This window comes from Camellia sinensis, chromosome 7, assembly GCF_055761805.1.
Source record: "Camellia sinensis isolate YWXY chromosome 7, ASM5576180v1, whole genome shotgun sequence".
In the NCBI taxonomy this organism is placed as follows: Eukaryota; Viridiplantae; Streptophyta; class Magnoliopsida; order Ericales; family Theaceae; genus Camellia; species Camellia sinensis.
In genome coordinates this window covers 66,947,852-66,968,148 of record NC_138967.1, presented here as the reverse complement: position 1 = coordinate 66,968,148, position 20,297 = coordinate 66,947,852, and the positions used below count along the sequence as shown (strand labels likewise).

Genomic DNA, 20,297 nt, shown 5'->3' with positions numbered 1-20,297 from the left:
GATGGCTGAGTTCTGGGACAGCGGCTGGAAGACTTTCAAGCGTAAAGCAGAAGAGCTATTCCCAGACTTGGACTTCAGCAATGTAAGGATAGACGAAGACGACGTGGCCCAGACCCCCCTAAACGAGGGTGTTGACGAAGAGGACCTTGCCTCAAGTGAAGATGAATGATTGGTGTGAATAAAATTTGTAAATAAAATTTTGGTTGTTGTTTTGTTTTGTTGTTGTTGTTGTTTTTTTTTTTTTTTTTTTTTTTGTAATTTCTGTAGTAAACTTATGTGTAAGTTTGTGAATAAATGAAATTATTAGTTGTGTTTTTCATACTATTGTCTTTATTTTTGGTGGATCTAAAAAGAATGAGAGTGGTCATTCACATAAGGCTTATGTAAAAATCATAGTAAAGGTTGAGAAGTAGGGAGCCAGTCTAACTTGTGAGAATGTTAAAAAATGTGAAGTGTTAAATCATGACCCAGCAAGGAGCCACTCTAACTTGTAAAACGTTGAAATGGAAATGTCTTAAAATGTGAAGTTTTAAGGCATGTTGTAAGAGTGTTGAGAAATGAAAGACTGGGTTGGGAAATGAAAATTAAAAAATGTAAAGAATGTTAAGAGGCATAAAAGCATGGTCCTGAAATTTGACTAAGTATGGCAACTATGCCACAAACATGAAGTTGCAAGAATGGCCTTGGCCGAGCTCTTCATTCGTGCTCAGTTTGGCTTGAGCCATAATTAGCTCAGTCTGGCTAAGGCTCCAAGTAACTCTGTCTGGCTGAGCTCTTCATGCTCAGTCTGGCTGAGACTTTAAGTAACTTAGTCTGGCTGAGCTCTTCATGCTCAATCTGGGGGAGGCTTTAAGTAACTCAGTTTGGCTGAGCTCTTCATGCTTAGTCTGGCTGAGACTTTAAGTAACTCAGTCTGGCTGAGCTCTTCATGCTCGGTCTGGCTGAGGCTTTAAGTAACTCAGTCTGGCTGAGCTCTTCATGCTCGGTCTGGTTGAGGCTTTAAGTAACTCAGTCTGGCTGAGCTTTTCATGCTCAGTCTGGCTGAGTCTTTAGGCAGGGCGTTATTGAAATACCACACAGATAACTGAGATATAAGATTGTTATCATTTAAAGTGTAGCCCATTGATCACAAATTTACACCATGTGAGAAAAGAACAAAAACATCCCAGTGTGTAGATTGTCAAAAAGGAAAATACAGCAATTGATCAATACAAAAATAGGGCTTTATTGAAAATAACGCTTCAAGTGCTCGGCGTTCCACGGATGGGAAAGATCTCAACCTTCAATGTCCTGACGTCGGTAAGTGCCCGGACGAGGTTTGGCCTTAACAACGTAAGGTCCCTCCCACTTGGCTGCTAGCTTGCCCTCAGCCGAATTTTTGGTGGCAAGAGTTGCTTCGCGCAAAACAAGATCCCCCACGGCAAACTCCCTCGGTCGGACTTTGCGGTTGTAGTGTGTTCTCATTTTCTGTTGATATGAGGCCCGTCTGACAGCAGTGGGTCTCTCGGAGTTCTTCGATTAGGTCCAAGTCTGCCGACGAAGTTCTTCAGTTAGTTCTGGATTCGGGTGTAGAACCCTTAGGGTAGGCAGACCGATTTCCACTGGGATGACTGCCTCAGCGCCGTATGTTAAGCGAAAGGGGGTCTCCTTAGTGGGGTTTCAAGCGGTAGTGCAGTAAGCCTAGAGTACGTTTGGTAATTCCTCAGCCCAGAGTCCCTTAGCAGCTTCCAGCTTAGTTTTGATGATCTTCAGAAGAGAACGGTTAGTAACCTCAACTTGGCCATTGGCTTTGGGATGACTTGGGAAGAGAAACATGGCTGGATTTGAAGTTCTACACAGAATTTCCTGAACTTGGCATTGTCGAATTATTTGTCGTTGTCGGAGACAATGGCTTAAGGGATGCCAAATCAGTACACGATCGACTATCAGATGAATCTGGTTGTGTTCCGTTCGGTAATTGTGGCAAGGGGTTTCGCCTCCACCCACTTAGTGAAGTAATCAATGGCGACAATTACGAATTTGGTTTGGCCTCGGCCAGTGGGCAATGGGCCAACTAGGTCGATCCCCCATTTGGCGAATGGGTAAGGACTGCAAAGTGTGATCAATTCTGTAGGAAGAGCATGGAGGATGTTAGCAAAGCGTTGGCACTTATCACATTTAAGCACAAATTCAGTGGCATCTTGGTTGAGAGTAGGCCAGAAGAACCAGTGTGAAGTATTTTGTGGGCTAGTGACCTGGCACCCGAATGATTACCACATATACGCTCGTGGACTTCTCTCATCACGTAGGTCGCTTGAGCAGGATTAAGGCATCTCAGGTATGGGCGTGAAAAACCATGTTTGTACAAGAGGAGGCTGATGAGAATGCAGTTGGACGACCGGGCCCTGACTTTGGTGGCCGGTTGTTTGTCGTCTGGCAGTTCCCCCTATGTCAAAAATAGAAAGATGTCGGCCGCCCATGGAATAGGTTCGTTTTGGAGGAAGTGGACTTGTTGCTGGTTTGGGGAAATGACAGGGTGGGCCAAATACTCGAGGCGGACACCATGGCTGAGGTCAGACTGGTCTGCAGAAGCCAATTGAGCCATCTCATTTTCCTTGGAGTTTTCTGCCCGAGGGATGTGCTTGATGTGGAAAGTATTGAAGAGGCGGGCAAGGGGGAGTGCAATATCCCTGTAAGCCCGCATTGTGTCTTCCTTGGCATCGAATTCCCCCGTAATTTGTCCGATAATAAGCTGGGAATCGCTAAACACCCGGATATGGCTGACACCAATGTCTCTGGCTAGGCGGAGACCTGCTATCAATGCCTCATATTCGGCCTCATTATTACTTGCGTCGAACAAGAAGCGGAGAGCACACTTGAAATAACCACCCTCGGGGGCGGTGAGGATGAGACCAGCCCCACTGCCTTCTTTGCGGGATGATCCGTCGATGTTGAGGGTCCAAGAATGGGGGTCTTCTACCTTAGTGTGGGGTTGCGGGGGTGGTGGGGCTGTGGTTGGAGTGGGATTAGTGAATTCCAAGATGAAATCGGCAACAGCCTGCCCTTTGATCGCCGTTCGAGGTCGGTAGGAGATGTCAAATTGGCTGAGCTCGACCGACCATTGCATGAGTCTGCCGGACAGCTCGAGCTGTTGCATTATCTTCTTCAAAGGTTGATAAGTGAGGACCACTATGGAGTGGGCTTGGAAGTAAGGACAGAGTCGTCTTGAGGCGGTGACCAGGGCCAAGGACATTTTTTCTAGCAATGGGTAGTTCTGTTCGGCGCCTCTGAGAGCCCGGCTAATGTAATAAACCAGGCGCTGATGAGGACCGTCCTCCCTGATGAGGGCCGCACTGACTGCGGTGCTCGAGACGACTAGATAGAGAAAAAGAGGCTCGCCCGTGAGTGCCTGGAAGAATAAGCGGGGGTTGGCCATGCACTGCTTCAACCGTTGGAAGGCCTCTTCGGATTCAGTCATCCACTCGAAAGTTTGCCGAAGAACTTTGAAGAAGGGGAGACACTTGTCCGTTGCACGGGAAATGAAGTGGTTGAGGGCGGCGACTCTGCCAGTAAGCCTTTGAACTTCCTTAACCGTTCTGGGTGTCTGTATTTCTATCAAGGCCATGATCTTTTCGGGGTTAGCTTCGATACCAGATCCTACGCCGAAGGCGCATTTCTCCGGATTGAGCTTCATTTGATACTTTCGTAGGGTGCCGAAGGTCTCTCGCAGGTCGGCCAGATGATCAGTGGAGAGTTTGCTCTTGACTAGCATGTCATCGACGTATACTTCCATGTTTCGGCCTATCTGATGATGAAAGACGGCGTTGACCAACCGTTGGTAAGTGGCCTCGATATTTTTCATCCCAAATGGCATGACACAATAATGGTAGGTTCGTCGGTCGATGATGAAGGAGGTGTGTTCCCAGTCAGACAGGTGCATCAGAATTTGGTTGTACCCAGAGAAGGCATCCATCAAGCTGAGCATTTGATGGCCGGCCGTGGCGTCAACAAGCAGATCTATGCGAGGAAGGGGATAACTGTCTTTGGGGCAAGCTCGGTTAAGGTCGGAGTAGTCGACACAGAGTCGTCATTTACCATTATTTTTACGGACTAGGACCATATTTGACAGCCATCTGGAGTAGTCCATATTTTTGATAAACTGTGCCTCAAGGAACTTATCTACTTCAGAAGCGATGAGAGTATTGCGCTCCGGGTGAAAGATGCGCTGCTTCTGGCGGAAGGGTCAGAAATGGGACTCAATGCTGAGACGATGGGCGATGAAGGAGGGGTCAATACCCGACATGTTGGAGTGGGTCCAGGAAAATACGTCGTTGTGCTCAATGAGAAGGGCAGTAAGGTCGGCCTTGGCCTGGGAGGGTAGTTGGCTGTCGATCTTGGCAGTTTTTGTCGGGTTGGTGGGATCGATAAGGACCTCGACAAGCTCTTCCACTGGTTCCCCTCTGACCAGCTCATCCTCGTCCCTGATGTCGAGCCCTTCAATGATCATAGCCTCCTTTAGCTAGACCTCTTTGAGTGATGCGACGTAACATTCCCTGGCCACGGTCTGCTCGCCCTTCACTGTGCTGACCCCAAGGTCGGTAGGGAATTTGACGGCAAGATAGAAAGTGGATGTAATAGCTTGGAAAGCATTTAGGGCGGTGCGACCGATGATGATGTTGTAAGCAGAGGGACAGTCGACGATGAGGAAAGTGAGCAACTTTGTGGTCTGCTGCGGGTATTCTCCAATTGTGATGGGAAGATCGATGGAGCCGATAGAGGTCACCCGATCTCCAGTAAAATCGACCAATGGGGTTTGGAGAGGGGACAGACTTTCTTCCCCGACCTTGAGCTGGCGAAAGACATTTAGGAAGATGATGTCTGAAGAACTGCCGTTATCGACGAGAACCCGTTTGACTTTGTAATTGGAGAGGAGGACAGAGATGATGAGGGGGTCGTCATGGGGGTAACGGATTCCTGTGCAGTCGGCCTCCGTAAAGGTGATGGGCTTCATCCACTGCTTGGGCTGTTTGGAAGGGCGGTCCAATGTGGCAACTTCTTTGTCTAAGCCCTGCCTTATTTTTCTGAGTTTTGCCCGCTGAGCCAAGTGGGATGGTCCTCCACAAGCAAGCCCACCAGCAATAACTTGGATCTCTCCGACAGGGGAGGCGGGGTTACCTTGTGCTCGGGGTTGTTGTGGAGGGCGATCATGACCTTTGTTAGGGTGTGCGGGTTGTCGAGGAGGGGTGCGCCGGCGGTTGTTTCTAATGGGTTCAGTCCTTTGCCTCTGCTGAGGGCGGGCTTCCATGAACCGACTGAGACGTCCCTAACGTATCAAGCCCTCGACCTGGTCTTTGAGGTTAACACACTCCTCCGTATTATGGCCATGGTCCTGATGAAAGCGGCAGCATTTGGACTGGTCTCGCCGGTTGGAAGGATACCGTGACGGTTGGGGCCATTTTAGGGAATAATCTCGTTGAATCTGGTTCAAGACTTGTTCCATGGGGGAGTTGAGGGGTGTGTATCATTCGAACCGGCCGGGCGGTCAGGTTGGCACCGACCAATCGGCTCAGGATGGTCGATCGGTATACTGAGGTGTTTGGTGAGTGTACTGGGTGTTCCTGGTTTCTGAGTCTTTTCTCTTATCTCTGGGGGTCGGGTTTTTGGCTGTAGAATCTTGTCAGGTGGCTAGGGAATCTTCGGAGTTCATGTATTTTTGGGCTTTGGAAAATAGGGTTGCCATGGAGGTCGGGGGGCTTTTAGAGAGGGAGAAAAGGAAGTTAGATGATCGTAGACCGGCCATGAAAGCCGTGAGGATGACCTTGTCATCGTTTTCTGCTACCTGCAAGGCTTCGGTGTTGAAGCGGGTGACGAAGCTGTGCAGCGACTCCCCCTTGGTCTGACGGATATTGAGGAGTTGGGTTTCCAGACGCTGCTGGCGCTGGGCACCAATGAAATGGCTGAGAAAGGAGTCACTCAGGTGCTGAAAGGTAGAGACAGAGTCTGTCGGTAGCTGACTAAACCACAGTCGGGCTGACCCCTTAAGCGTGACGGGGAAAGCTCGACACATGATTTTATCAGGGAATGCATGGAGGATCGTGAGGGTCTTATAGGTCTCCAAGTGATTGACTGGGTCCGTTGCACTGTCGAAAGAGTCAATCGAGGGCATTTTAAACTTAGGAGGTAGAGGTTTGTCCCTGATGGAGGCAACGAATGGTGAGTTGGCTGTGATAGATGGTTTATGCTGTATGTTCTGCATGACTCCTTGGAGTTGGAGCTTCATGGCTTGGAGTTCCGCGTCCCAGAGTGGGATGTTGTCACTGCTGGAATGCAGCGGGGGCTGGACACTACTGGCTTCTCCCTCGGGTGTGGGTACCTGGACCAATGGAGGTGGGACCTGGGGTGGTAGGTTTATATCTAGGGGAATGGGTCGTAAGCTTTCCAAGTTTGGTGGATTGGGCTGCTGGATAGTATGGCTCGGGGCTCGTTCTTGGTTGAGTGGGATATCTGGAGGTGGTGGTGGAGGCATAGGAAGGTTTCTTTGGAGTAGAGCATTAATCAAGGCTTGGTTTTGTTCGACCAAGCGGTTAATGCTGTTGGTGAGCTTGGCGAAATACTGCGGCGGGTTGTTTGGATTGGGAGGGTCGGCTTGGTGCTTGGCGACATTGTGGTGAGAAGCCATGGATCTAGTTGTGACTATCTACCTTGGTGGGTGGCAGAAAGGGATTATTGGGAAAAGGTCTCCGGCGACAATGAGCACAACTGGCACACGAAGCAAAAGGTTTCCACAGACGGCGCCAACTGATGATACAGCGTGTTCCAGATGGAACGGGTCGGACTGATCCACGCTTCCCAAACCAGTGTCGGAGGTACTAAGCCTACAGTGGAACTTGCACAAGAGTTCAACGGGGAACGGGGAGTCCCCCAGCGAACCCTCCGACGATCAAGTTATAAAGAGAGATGAAATGTAGAGATAGATTAGAGATAGAAGGCTTAACCTTCTTCTTGTCTTCGACGTCTGCTTATATCCTCTGGTAATCATTTCGTTGTCCCTTCTGACCTGTCATCTTGGCCGAAAGTCTATGCTCTAGCTTGCCTTGTTCATGGTGAGGTCGTTCTGTCTCGACGGAGAGGGGTTATCGCAATAAATGCTATAAGGGGCTTCATTAATGGCTGATGTGCAGTGCAATAACTTTGCAGGATCTTTGTCTGCTTATGTGGCTTGTCCTTCTCTTGCCACGTGTTTAGATGTTATTGGTTCTTAATGCCATGTTGAACTCCAGCAACGTTGGGCTTTAATATTTGAATTATATATTGGGCCCTAAACGGTGGGTTACATCCTTTATGGGCTTACCTATGTCAAACTTTTTTACATCAATTTTTCCTAACAGTAATGAATGATTCACAAACGTGGTTTACCTTGAATCCGTTTTTTGTGTTTGTAAACTAAAGTAATCATTCAATTCTTCATTCTTGCTGCATACGGCGCTGGTGTTGTCAATCTGCTGGATCTGGTGGTCATTGTCCTAATCGTTTTCATGGATTTGGTGGAGATCAGAGCGGAGAAAAAAGATGGAGGAAATATGCAATCTGAGTTTATTTTAATGATTTGAATAATTTATATTATAATATTATAAAATTTATCGAGTAAATTATAATGTTATATTTATAATCTCATAATAAAATCATATATATATTTGTTTTTTTTAAACAAATAGGCGGTACATTTAGGATACTATCGTTAATGTTTTTGAAACAATTAGAATCCGATCATAGTATGATTTTACATATAGATGATATAGTTGACAAATCTTATAATATCAATGGTACAAATCATCAAAATAGACTCGAAAATAATATCTCATCGATATTAATAGTTACTACTATGATTTAGCCACAACAGTAACCCTCGTCTCTCGAATTATTCGACAACATCTACTGTCGTGATTCAGCAACAACAATAACCTCAATTCCTCCAATTGTTCGGGTTTAATTATGATAAAATTTTGGATTGAATAAAAGTGGATCTGCTTAATGAACTACTTCGGGCCTCTCCAATCCATCTTCCATTTCTTTATCTATGAAGGATGTTCACCTCCAACCTAACTTCTAAATCAATCTCCATATGGGAGAAGGATGGATTGATCGCCCATATTTGGAGGGAGAATGAAAAATACAGGAGTATCTCTAAAGCACTATTTATTTATATGTTTGATTATATTACAAATAATTTTTAATATGTAAATTTAATTTTTATGATATTGGTATCATTAAAAAGAGCAAAATCACACCTTTAAAATGTGTTTAATATTAAATATATTTAACAAAAATTTGAAAATTAAATATTTATTAATGAATAAAAATTATTCACTTTTTGATAAAATCTTTTGAAGGAAAATCTTTACGAAAGAAAATGATAATTTATAATTGGAGTTTAAGTAAATAATGAGATTTTTAAAATCACTTTTCAAACAAAAAAAATATATTTTCATCGTCTAATTAAAAGTGTTGAGTTGGTCATGCTATGTGAGAGATAGAAACTTTATCCCCTACATGTTTTTTAATTTGATAGACAAGCTAATTTTAGGAAATCAAACCTGTAAAATGTCAGATAGCACTTGCCATATATAGCCAAAAGTTTACAAAAATGATTTAGACCTCTAAAAGAAGAGCTCTAATAGAGCACTAATTTGTCTTTTTCTTCTCTCTTTTTTGTCTTTTACTTCACCTTTTTTTTTTTTTTTTTATTGGTTGACAGCTCATTAGAGCTGTCCTTTTGCAGCTCTAATTAGAGCTCCGGAGCATGACCCAAGGTTTAATATCAAATTGAAGTAAAGATTGTCAAAAAAACTGAACCACTTGGTGGATTGGAGACGATAGTGTCTCCATAAAATTAGAGTTTTAATTTAGCTCAAGTGACGTATAAATAGGGGGAAAAAAAAATTATAAGACCAAAACATCACATCAAATGGGGCCTGCACACACATTAAAGCTATTAGAACTTTTTTTCTAGAGCTCCCAAACATTAACCGGATTAGGAACCTCCAATCCAATTTGCATTATTGAGGGGTGAAAACGCAACCCTAGTTTAATAGTAAAGAACCAACTTTTTATATAAAAATTTGGATAAATTACAATTATAATTGAGATTTGAAATTATAATTTGTCATTGAACAGTGTTAATAAAAAAAATAAATTTCCTAACTACCTTTCTGTACAACAATAAAATTATCAGAATTATTAATTGAAATATATTTTTGATATTATTAAAATCTGTTAATTGAGTTAATGGTTAATTAATGAAAAGATTATTTGTTATATGATCGGAAACTTAAAGGGAAGAAATATAATTTCAGATCTGTAATTTATCCTATAAAGAAAGATATATTTGTAATTTGCAGGTCTAGAACTACAGAAGTAATTAGTATTTTAAACAAATTTTAAAAAATATATTTGTAATTTATCCTATAAAGAAAGTATCAAAAAAGAAACTTAAATGAAATTCAACCCCTAACACAAGTTATTAATCTGATTCTCAAATCAATTTTACCCTTCCTTTCTGAACTAGAAATCAAGTTTATGAATCCTATGCATTTCAATAACTTTCTTCCTATATCTATACGCATGTATACGTATATACATATTTGACATACGGTACTTGCCAAGTTGCCAGATTATGAAGCACTGAGGTTGTAATTTACTTACCAAGGGAAATTTGAACTGTGTGTTACTAATTTAAAGGAAGATCGGCAAAACAGAGAACATTATTGAAACATATTGACAATAACTTTTTGCACGATAGGCAAGCTTATATTATATAAGCATGAGAAATTTAAATGAAATAGAATTTATTCCACAAAAGATACATTTGTGTATAGTATTAAGGAGACACAAGTAAAAGACTTCCACATAACTTTTAAATTTTTATCACATTTATTTGCATATAGACTGTCTCTCCAGACATTATTCAGAAATTGAAAATAGGCATATATCTTGATGTCTTAATGAACAATATACATTGCAAGAAATTCGGCATTTAGCGGTGTTAAAAAAACGCCGTTGTAACTATAAAAAACGCCGCTAATTCTTTTTGTAACGTTAACTACCAAACGCTGAACATGTGGCCGTCGCTATAGCCTTGTGGTGCTTAAGAAACTCCGTTATATTACAATCGGCGACATTTTAAAAATGCCATTATAGACGTCTTTATAATTTAAAAATCTAACCGTTAGTGATATAGTGACATTTGAAAAAGGCTATTAGATTTTTTTTTTTTTTTTTTTTTTTTGAAATTTCCAACAGCAACATTTTAAAAACGCCGTTATAGCCCTTTTTTTTTTCTTTTTTCTTTTTTTGTGTGAAAATTATGCTAATTCTATGTGATTGAACTAAAAATATACCTGTAATAAAGGTAAAAAATAGCAATAATATGGATAAAATTTTGTTGAAATTTCCATATATTGACTAAATGTGGAGAAACATTGCATGCTTATCCTAAACCAAAATAAGGCAACAAACCTGTCAAATGACAAATTCAGCAAGCAGATTATCATAAATTTCAATAGAACTTCCACATAAATTTTCATTCAACAAACAAACGACCATAGGAATATCGAAACCATCCGTGTGTTATAGGACACAGATTTGGAGTCTCCTAGAAGAGAATTCAAATTTTGCATGGTCAGGAAATTAAATTCCACATGTTCAATATGACCTGATTGTGCCCCTTGAAAACTTGACATGCTGTCATACTTGCCATCAACTCCAAGGAGTTCATTTTCTTCCTGCTAAAGATAAAAAAATGATGTCAAGCATTAACAAGTAACCTGAATAACCCAATTTTTGTAACTGTTGTGGGACTAAATTATAAGAATAAAAGTTAATCTCGAAAAGAAGAACAAAAAAAAAAATGCAAAAGATTGCTATCAGTTCATCACATTATGCACTATAACTTCAAATTAAAAAAAAAAAAAAAAAAAAAAAAAGCAATGTTAAAGTATCTTAAAAATCCAAATTAAAATTACATGTATACATCAAACCAAGCAATGAACACTTAATGCTTTGCACAATATTGCCTCAGGATATTAGTTTCAAACCTTCAAATAAAATGTTAAAAAAAAGAAAAGAAATGATGAAAGTTTACAGAAAAGATATACTATAGTAGTAGTTCTTACGAAAATTTCAAAAATAAACTGGCAGTTTTCACAGTTTTCACTAGTGACATGCTCTATTTTCAAGATTGATACTTGTACCTTATCTGAGAGCATACCGAAGGTGGGAAAACAACCTGCAGATTGCTGCTGCTGGGCTGAAATTTCAGCTGAAGTACCCTGCAAGACAATTTCTTCATCAAGTCTCCATATATTGCCAGGCATGACATTCCCACCTAATTGGGTATTCATGCTGCCAAAACCAATAGTTAACTTGTCATGCTCAGAATTTACAACCTCATCCATCATGGGCCCATCCCAAATTCCACCAGTATGAACCCTGCTCAAATGATTATCATCAGCGCATGTTTTGGGAAAACAAGATGGACCAAGTAACCGGCTTTCCTCTTTTGCATCCTTCCCTATTGTACTGTTTTCCCTACTCAGATTAGTTTCGAAACTAAATGTTTGCTCCATAGGAACATTATTCATAACATCAGCAACTATTCCCGTGCATTGCTGCCAAAAGAAATCATTAGCTCATTATTGCTGAAGTTTTGGACTTCAGGATTGCTTTCCTCGATGGACCTAGTAGAAACTCTATTCATCATATATAAATCACCAAAGGTTTTCCCTGTACAAGATGGAGCGAATAAACCACTATCAAAACTTCCTTTCTGCTTGGGATGCTCCTCTGTGCTATGGCAAACCCCAGTTACATCGAAATTGAGAGAAGCATAACAAGCACTAGCATGTGCAACTTTTGAATGCTTGTAAACAAAACACTGATACCATAAATTATAAAAAGAAACATAGGTAATAACATGAACAAAGAATATAGTGTGATAAATAAGTTCCAAAAATTTATCTTAAAAATCTACATTTAAAATTTTATCCTAAAATTTATCCATTTTAAAAAACAGCGTCCTAGCTTGAATTTTGAATCACAGGCATGCAAATGTCATTGTTCACCATTCCCCCTCTAGTTCTAGGTTAAAGACTCCATTCTTTTTTACTTGTTCATTGCTCCCTTAATTTTATGTGGATAAATGCTTTCCAATGTAGATATAAAACCTTTCAAAATGTACATAGATGAATAGCTCAACAAGGTGGCAACCCATAAATACATAATGCCAGACATGCACAATATACATGTATTGCACAGTTGCACTCAAGACAGTCAGTCAACTACTAAAACCTAGCTATTCTTGAACAAATACAGATCTTAATGCAGAATAGAATTTATTAGCACGAAATTCGTCCTCATTTTTTTTTTTTCATTTTAATTTTTCCTTGCACATAAAAAGCTATATAATGAACTACTTGCACAATGATCCAATACATATAAAACAATTAAATCTGAACCTCGATTAGATGAATTAGGCAGCCATAAACTTACATAATACCAGTTCCTAATATATCGAACTCTAGATGTATGCAAGAGCGATCAGACTTGGGTTTGTGAAGTTCTCTCTGAAGAGCAACATTAACTCTTCAAGCAATTCAAAACACTTAAAGGTTAGTTAAAAAAATAAACAATAATAATAATGACAAAAAATAAAAGAAAAGAAAGAAATGAAAGAGAACCAAACATGCATGTATCGAAGTAACTGCATGGATGGTGAATATCATATGAAGCATTTCCATTTTCCATATTCAAGTTCTTGTCCTATTCAATAAACCTATTCAAATAAACAGTTCCAACCTATTATTCAAAGAAATGGACATCAAACTTTTACCTTGTTAGTTCTTCTTCTCCTTACTCTTCTTCTTCTCTTTCTTTGAAAGGTGAACCTACATTTAATAAGAATAAGTATTTTAATTAATAAGGTCTTGTATTGCCAAAAAGGCTTTGATTAAATGATTGCTCATCTTTTGGGATGAAAATGTATGAGATTGTTGTTGATGTGGCATTGGCCGAACAGTGGGATGACTATTAAGTGAATCCACAACCTATCATTCAATAAGAGGCTTAAGTTGTATAGTAGCCAGACAAAAGCGATGCTAAAAAGGGTAGCAGTTACAGCCACACAGCAAATGCAGTGGTGGTATGATGGGATCAGTTAGAGGTGCAGCCATATGCATATCATATGTTTATACTGAATTTTTTAACCATAATGCAAACTCATGTATCCCACGAAATGTTAAAGATGCCAAATCTGTAATTGCAGTGGATTCAGAATTTTCTGATCATAAATCTAATAAAATTTGCACACAAGAATGTAAAAGTCTAATGAAAATCCGTGAATTACAAATCCATGGTTCCATCTATAAAAATTACATGGACAGCCCGATCTGCCCTCTAGAGACTTCCATTTCTAGAAAAAGTACATGGACATCCATTACAACATGTTGAATACATGCCCAGTCATGTCCTCTAAGCAAGACTAAACTGCAAACAACATCAACACACACACACAAAATAACTGTTAAGAGTAAAAGAATAAACTAGTTAAATATGTTGAATATAAGATTGACCAAACAACCCAAAAAAAAAAAAAAAAAACAAAAACAAAACAAAACAAAACAAAACCTTTGAGCCAGAATTTGTATAGTAGGCAGGCTCTAGGCAATTCGAACCAGTTGACACCCCAAAAGGGAAAGGGGGAAAAAAAAAAAAAAACTGCTGCCAAGTTACATGGGAAATATACCTACAGATAAAACTTTACGTAGTGCGAAACAAAGTAACGTATTGAAGTACACTAAATAATGTGCATGTTGTAGCTCGACGTTTTCGCTCCCCCTTTCGGAAGTCGAAATAAGCCCTATAGTATCGGACCCCCGCGGTTTTGAATCTGATTCCACAAGTGCAATGTGAAATAGATAAACACCAAAGAGTCCTAATTCGGCAAATCTTTTTGGAAAATCGATTTTCAATCAAAAAATGCCAAAAATAGACTGCTTTGCCAAATACAGAGTCGCCACCTAAATAATTTATTTTGAAAAAATTTAGGAAACCCATGACTCGTGCCAAAGGCCACATGTCCGTCATCACCAAGATTGTCTCGACTCAGGAACTTAGGTACGAGAGAGGAAGGTCATGAATTGAGCACCCCGCTCGCCCGATCAAATATCGGCCTTATCTAATCATGATATGAATCTTATGTACATTATATGCTCTCGTTCCGGTTTATTAGGCTAGCACTACTATGTGATGCGCACACACACAAGTATAGACTAAATCGCAAGAATTGAAACACTTGATTCATGTTTGTTTGCAAAATTGTTTCGAATATGTACCACTTGAAAGAGTGATCGCATATGAACATTTACTTAAATTATTCCAATTCAAGCAACTAGCCTTCATCCACAGACATTCAAGCAGTTATATCAATTAAGCAATTAGCCTCATGGCAAGCATGTTAGACATGGCAACAATCACATTCATGTAATATGCTAAAGCAAATAAAAACTTACCTAGTACTCCAAGCCAAAAAAATAAAAAAGTTAGAACAATGCATGATCCTAACTATGCACTATGACTAATGCAACATATGTAATATGCAATTACTAGGCTTGGCTACTAATATGGCATAGGAATAAATTAAATAGCATGCGGTCTAAGCATGTATTCAAAGAAGTATTTAAACTAGCAATGTAAGTTAGAATGATGTACCGAGCCCCGATGCATGCAATACAAATGGATGCAAACATGAAGCATGCTAAACAAAATATGATGTCCCTAAACTAACCATCATAAGCTAGTAAATAAAAGGGAAATAAAAGGGAGAAAGACAAGGAGTTAGAAGACATACACATTACATTGTGCTCTCACGAAGGAGAGTCCCGATAAACTAAGCTAGTTGACAAGCTAAGCTAAGTTAATTAAGCTAACCATTACAAACCGAAATGAATAATTAGCTAAGCTACTTAATTAATGATTACAACAACATATGAATTAACTAACTATTCTAGTTAATTAATGATTACAACATCACAACAAGCTAACTACTTTAACTAATTAAATAATTACAAAACAAGTGCAATTAAAAGAAGTAATTAAGCTAAACAATTAAGTACTAAGCTACACTATGCCTCGAGAAGCGAGGGATGTTCATACGCATGCTTGGTTTCCACCCAAAAAGGCCACCGTTTTGCTTCCGAAAAGCCTCTGTTGCATAGAAAATACTTACACTGTTGCCCACTTCCTGAATAGCTCTACTCTACTTCAAGAACACACTGCTAAATTTTGCATCAGTGGCCGGCTGGCCAGTGATGAGGCCTGCTAGCCACCAGTTATAGCCGGCTGGCCATCAAAGGTGGCCTGTCGACCATCTACCGGCCATGGAAAGTGGCCTACCGAACACTGATGCACAGTTCATCTTGCTGCAACAGAGAGCAAACATAGCATGCACAGGGTATTCTCAAGGGTTGTCTGCACAACTCACCCCTCATTTTCATGAACAAATCAAAGGAGCAGTAAACTTAAGCCACAAACCACCAACTTAAGCAATTTCATTGCATGATGGCTTGTGAACCAAAGTGTGCAAGTTCAATAAATGCAACAAAATAAGACTCATAAAACTACCTCCCTATCATGGATGATCAAGGAAAATAGTGACCTTGGAAACTTAAATCATTTCATCACTAATGAGTATGAAGTGCCTCAAGTTTCCATGTGTTCAATTAACGTCTGATTGAATACAAAACCAATTATTATCTTGTACCATTTTTATCCCCATTTTATTACTCCATTTGAATTACCAACCATCCTTTAATCAATTGAGTCCAATGGTGAGTTTAAGTCCTCTAAATGGAAAGAAGGCTCAAACCAAGAGGTGTTTTAGGCATGAAAGAGACATCATACAGTTGGTAATGAACCCTCTAAGGGATTAAACTATTAAGCATGACACTTCAATCTCATGCTTAAACAAACAAGTTGTTTGAACTACTTTCAAAGCAAAACAAAAGCCAAGAAAGGGGGAGGTTGCAGAGGTGATTAGGAGTGATCACAAGTATGGAAAGTCATAAATAAATTCAATCAACTCAAATAAAGTGGTGTCTAAGGCCTAGAACACCAAACTTCTGAGGACAATTACACTACAAGCATACAAAACAAAGCTCAAATGCAACTATCAACCAAAAATAGTACTAAAACAGCCTAAAATAAGTCCTAAAACATGCTGGAATTAAGACAAAAATAGCTAGAATAATAAGCTAAAACATAGCACAAGCTAGGCTAGTAAGCAAGACACAAGGAGGGGAGGCTAACCCCTCCAAATTTAGACTTCAAAACATGATTTTGGCCATTGAAATAACTCTGAAAAATAGTGTTTAAAAACTCAAAAATGGATAGTACAAGGGAAGGGAAACACAAGTGCAAAGGCCTTCAAAACAAGGTGTAAAGAAGGGCTATCAACGCCTCAACCTTTAATGGCCATAAAACCCAAGCTTCAGCCCAAAAATACAAAAGTTTTACAGCCCAAAAACAATTGGAAAATTGCAAGAAAAAGAATAGTTAAAGCAAGCAAGTAGGCAAAGCCTTGTACGTTTTGAAGATGAAATCAATTCCAAGCAACAAAACCAATCAAACAACACCCTCAAGAGCTCAAACAAGCCTCAAAGACACCTCAGCTCAAAGATGAGAAGGTTTGGTTAAGGGTGTATAGGCAAAAGGTTAAGGGTGTATAGGCAAAAGTGTAGAAATTTGGTAGAGAGAGGAAAAATTTTGCTTCGAAATTTTTCTAACCTTAAAACATGAGAAAGAGGCCCTCTATATATAGAGAACATGAATCTCCCTCAAAAACATTCAGCCCTATACATGGGGGCAGATGCATGCATCTCTGCAAATAGCTGGCACAACTGTCACAAAATATCTGCAAAAGACACGGGTGGCCGGCAACCAAAAGTGATGGCCGGCAGCCTCTACAAGTGGCCGGCAGGCCACTAGAGGCTGCAGGCTTGAAGAACCAAGGATTGGTCCAAGAATGAGACAACAAGGGTGTAGGGTTTAAAGGGCTCAAAGCTGTGGCATTCCACTGAGGACTTCGAGCACCTGGCAAGCAAATAGACTCGTCATCGGGTGTGCATGCGATGGCGTCCAAGTCGTAAGAGTCATCAAAAATTGGGTGTCTACAGTTGCCCCTCTTTGACATAACTCGGAGTCATGAAATGACGTGAGTGAATATCAAAGCCCGGAGACGACCCATTTTTGACAAGGCCGTAACACTTGGACAAACAATTAAGACAGAAATAAATGGTTACACCTGCAGGCTGCCTACGTATCCCTTTGCAAGGAATCAAACCAACGTAGTTCTGGGGCAAAATGCAAATGATATACACAATGCAACTTTGAAAGCTGGACTCACACGCTTCGCGAAGTTGACTATTTTGAAAACTTATGATCGTGCAAGATGATACAATAAGCAAATAACAAGTGTAATAAGCAATATGATGCAACAACATATGAATGAGCAGCTTCAAGCTTTAAAAGCGAAAAGACCCAAAACACACTCTAACCACGCCAAAACACGGGACGAGGAAAGAAAATACCGCTCAGGGTTGCATTTCACGTATCTTGAGAAACTAAGAAAATTGCTCGGGCTCGCGTTTCACGCATCTTGAGATGAAACCCACCCAAGGCCGTGTTTCACGCGTCCGGAGAAATAAAACCACTCGAGGTCGCGTTTCACACATCCCAAGATGGAACGAAAACTGCTCAGGCTCACGTTTCACGCATCTCGAGATAAAACCCGCCCAGGGCCATGCTTCACGCATCCTGAGATAAAACAAAAACTGCTCGAGGTTGTGTTTCACACGTCCCGAGAAAAACACCCGCCTAGGGCCGCACTTCACGCATCGTGAGATAAGAAGAAAACTGCTCGGGCTTGCGCTTCGCATGTCCCGAGATAAAACCTGCCTAGGGCTGTGCTTCACGCGTCCTAAGATAAAACAAAAACCACTCGGGGTCATGTTTCACACGTCCCGAGATAAAACCCACCCAAGGCCGCACTTTACGCGTCCTGAGATAAGAAGAAAACCGCTCAAGCTCGCGCTTCGCACGTCCTGAGATAACACCTGCCCAGGGCCAAGTTTCACGCGGCTTGAGATAAGAAACCGCTCGAGGTCGAGTTTCACACGTCCCGAGATAAAACATGCCCAGGGCCACGCTTCACGTGTCCTGAGATAAGAAGAAAACCACTCAAGCTCACGCTTCGCACGTCCCGAGATAAAACCCGCCCAGGGCTGCGTTTCATGCATCTTGAGAAACAAGAAACCGCTTGGGATCATATTTCACACGTCCAAAGATGAAATATGCCTAGGGCCGCGCATCACGCGTCCTGAGATAAGAAACCGCTCGAGATCGTATTTCACACGTCCCGAAATGAAACACGCCTAGGGCCGCGCATCACGCGTCCTGAGATAAGAAAAGACCGCTCGGGCTCGCGCTCGCACGTCCTGAGATGAAACTAAAGCTGCAAAGAAGAATGAGCGTGTGCGATAGATGCACAAAGTGAGCAAGTGCGATAGATGCACAAAGATGTTCCATATCAGATAAACAACTGACGTAACATGTTTTATGCAAGAAACAAAATCATATTCTATGCATGAAATAAGAGCAAGAGCATATTCTATGCGTGAATCATAACTGAAGCAAGACGCGCATGCATGATACGTATAAATGAAATGCATATTCTATGCCAAAATATATGTGAAATGTATATTCTTATACAACAAGAGAGAACGAAAAGAGAACGAAGACATAAAACGAATATCGATGGCACCTTCTGATTTACCTCTCGAAGGAATTGTAATATGTTTAAAAAAAGGATACACCTTGTTCATGTTGACAAGTTATGAACATCATGCGTTAGAACACAGTTTTGAGCTTCCGTAGAGACAATCTGGACACAACAGCGAACCTTCCTTGCACTCTCTGGAAAACAAAGACACAAAACATCATCAAGACACAGAGGAAGGCCACCGGCCACCTGCCGGCCACAGAGGGAGGATGCCAGCCACTTGCCAGCCATCAAGAGGTGTTGCCGGCCACCGATGGCAGTTCGGGGTTTTTTGGACATTTCACCCACGGGCTTTAAATATAGACCAAGACTCCTCATTTTCTCACTTCTCTAGGTCTGAAATTCTTCCCTCTCTTTCTAGACACTTTCCCTCTCTCGGTCCGAGCTTTTTACATGTTTTCCAACGCCCTACGCATATTTTTTTCACTAAACCCTCTTGATTCTCTTCCTTTTGAACCGATTGGATTTTGATTTCGACGCTTTTTTCCTCATTTTCACCCTTTTAGGCTTGTTCCCCTTGAGTTTCTCTCGGGTGTCGTGAACTTTCCCGGGCTTCGATTTTTTCTCCCATTTTCTCTCTCCTAGGGTTGACTTTTTCTAAGTTTACCCTCTTTTCTCCATTTTTCTTCATTTTTCACCTATTTTTCACCCATTTTTCAGATGGCAGATGATTCACCACATGAAGAGGCTCCTCTAGAGATCCCCCCCGTATTCCCACCCGTTCTCGAGGCAGAGGGGCCGGTCATTGCCGAGGCGGGCGAGGCGGCTCAGGGTATTGAGACCGACCTTGAGACAGAGTTTGAGCCTGAGCTTAAGCCGGAGCCGTTACCATTGAAGGTACCATCCCTGCATGCATATCTTGCCTCCCGGAGGCATTAGGCAATTCAGCGACCTCGCTTGCAATGTGCCAGAGGACCTCCTACTGAGGGAGCCAGCCTCCCACTTGTCAGCCAGCGCTACTGATGTATGAAATCTATTTTCATGCATTCCTGCCTATCTTTAAATAGCATTTTTTGCACTGTCGTTCATCTAACTATACTTTCATCACTATCTTATCTGATTCATCTGTTCTTTGCTACATGGGGAGTCTCGTGCCTTCAGAGGGTACAGAGCTACGACTGCACGAGATTGGTACGACGAGCTCCCTACTGGAGTTTGCGACATTGTTGACGAGACCGGCTTCGGCCGCTTTTGCTCCAACCTAACACGGGTCATTGCCAGCCGTCCTCTTCTGGGAGGATTAGTGGAGAGGTGCTGGGACACCACCAACTCCTTCCACTTCTCCACTACCAGGGAGATGACGATGACTCCCTACGACTTTGCTATGATCACCGGCTTAGGAGTAGGGGGTGATTTGATCCCTTTCGACACCGACACGGGGGAGTGTGAAGCGGCCTGGATCGAACTACTAGGAGCGCGTCCACCCTTG

General features: G+C 41.3%; 1 protein-coding gene across 4 annotated transcripts in view; it reads right to left on the bottom strand.

Moving 5' to 3' along the window:
• Positions 1-10,502: 10,502 nt before the first annotated feature.
• Positions 10,503-20,297, bottom strand: part of LOC114308709 (uncharacterized) — a 35,235-nt gene continuing 25,440 nt past the window's right edge. Inside the window, exons 3-6 of one of the 4 annotated variants that reach the window (XM_082878078.1) lie at positions 12,866-12,920; positions 11,424-11,645; positions 11,229-11,306; positions 10,503-10,763 (exon numbers count right to left, since the gene is read on the bottom strand). In XM_082878078.1, coding sequence (XP_082734204.1) covers positions 10,563-10,763; positions 11,229-11,306; positions 11,424-11,645; positions 12,866-12,920 — 556 coding nt within the window. In that variant the 3' untranslated portion in view covers positions 10,503-10,562. Of the gene's footprint in view, positions 10,764-11,228; positions 11,646-12,865; positions 12,921-20,297 lie in introns of all 4 variants that reach the window. The other 3 variants (XM_082878079.1, XM_082878076.1, XM_082878077.1) reach the window with 3 other exon arrangements.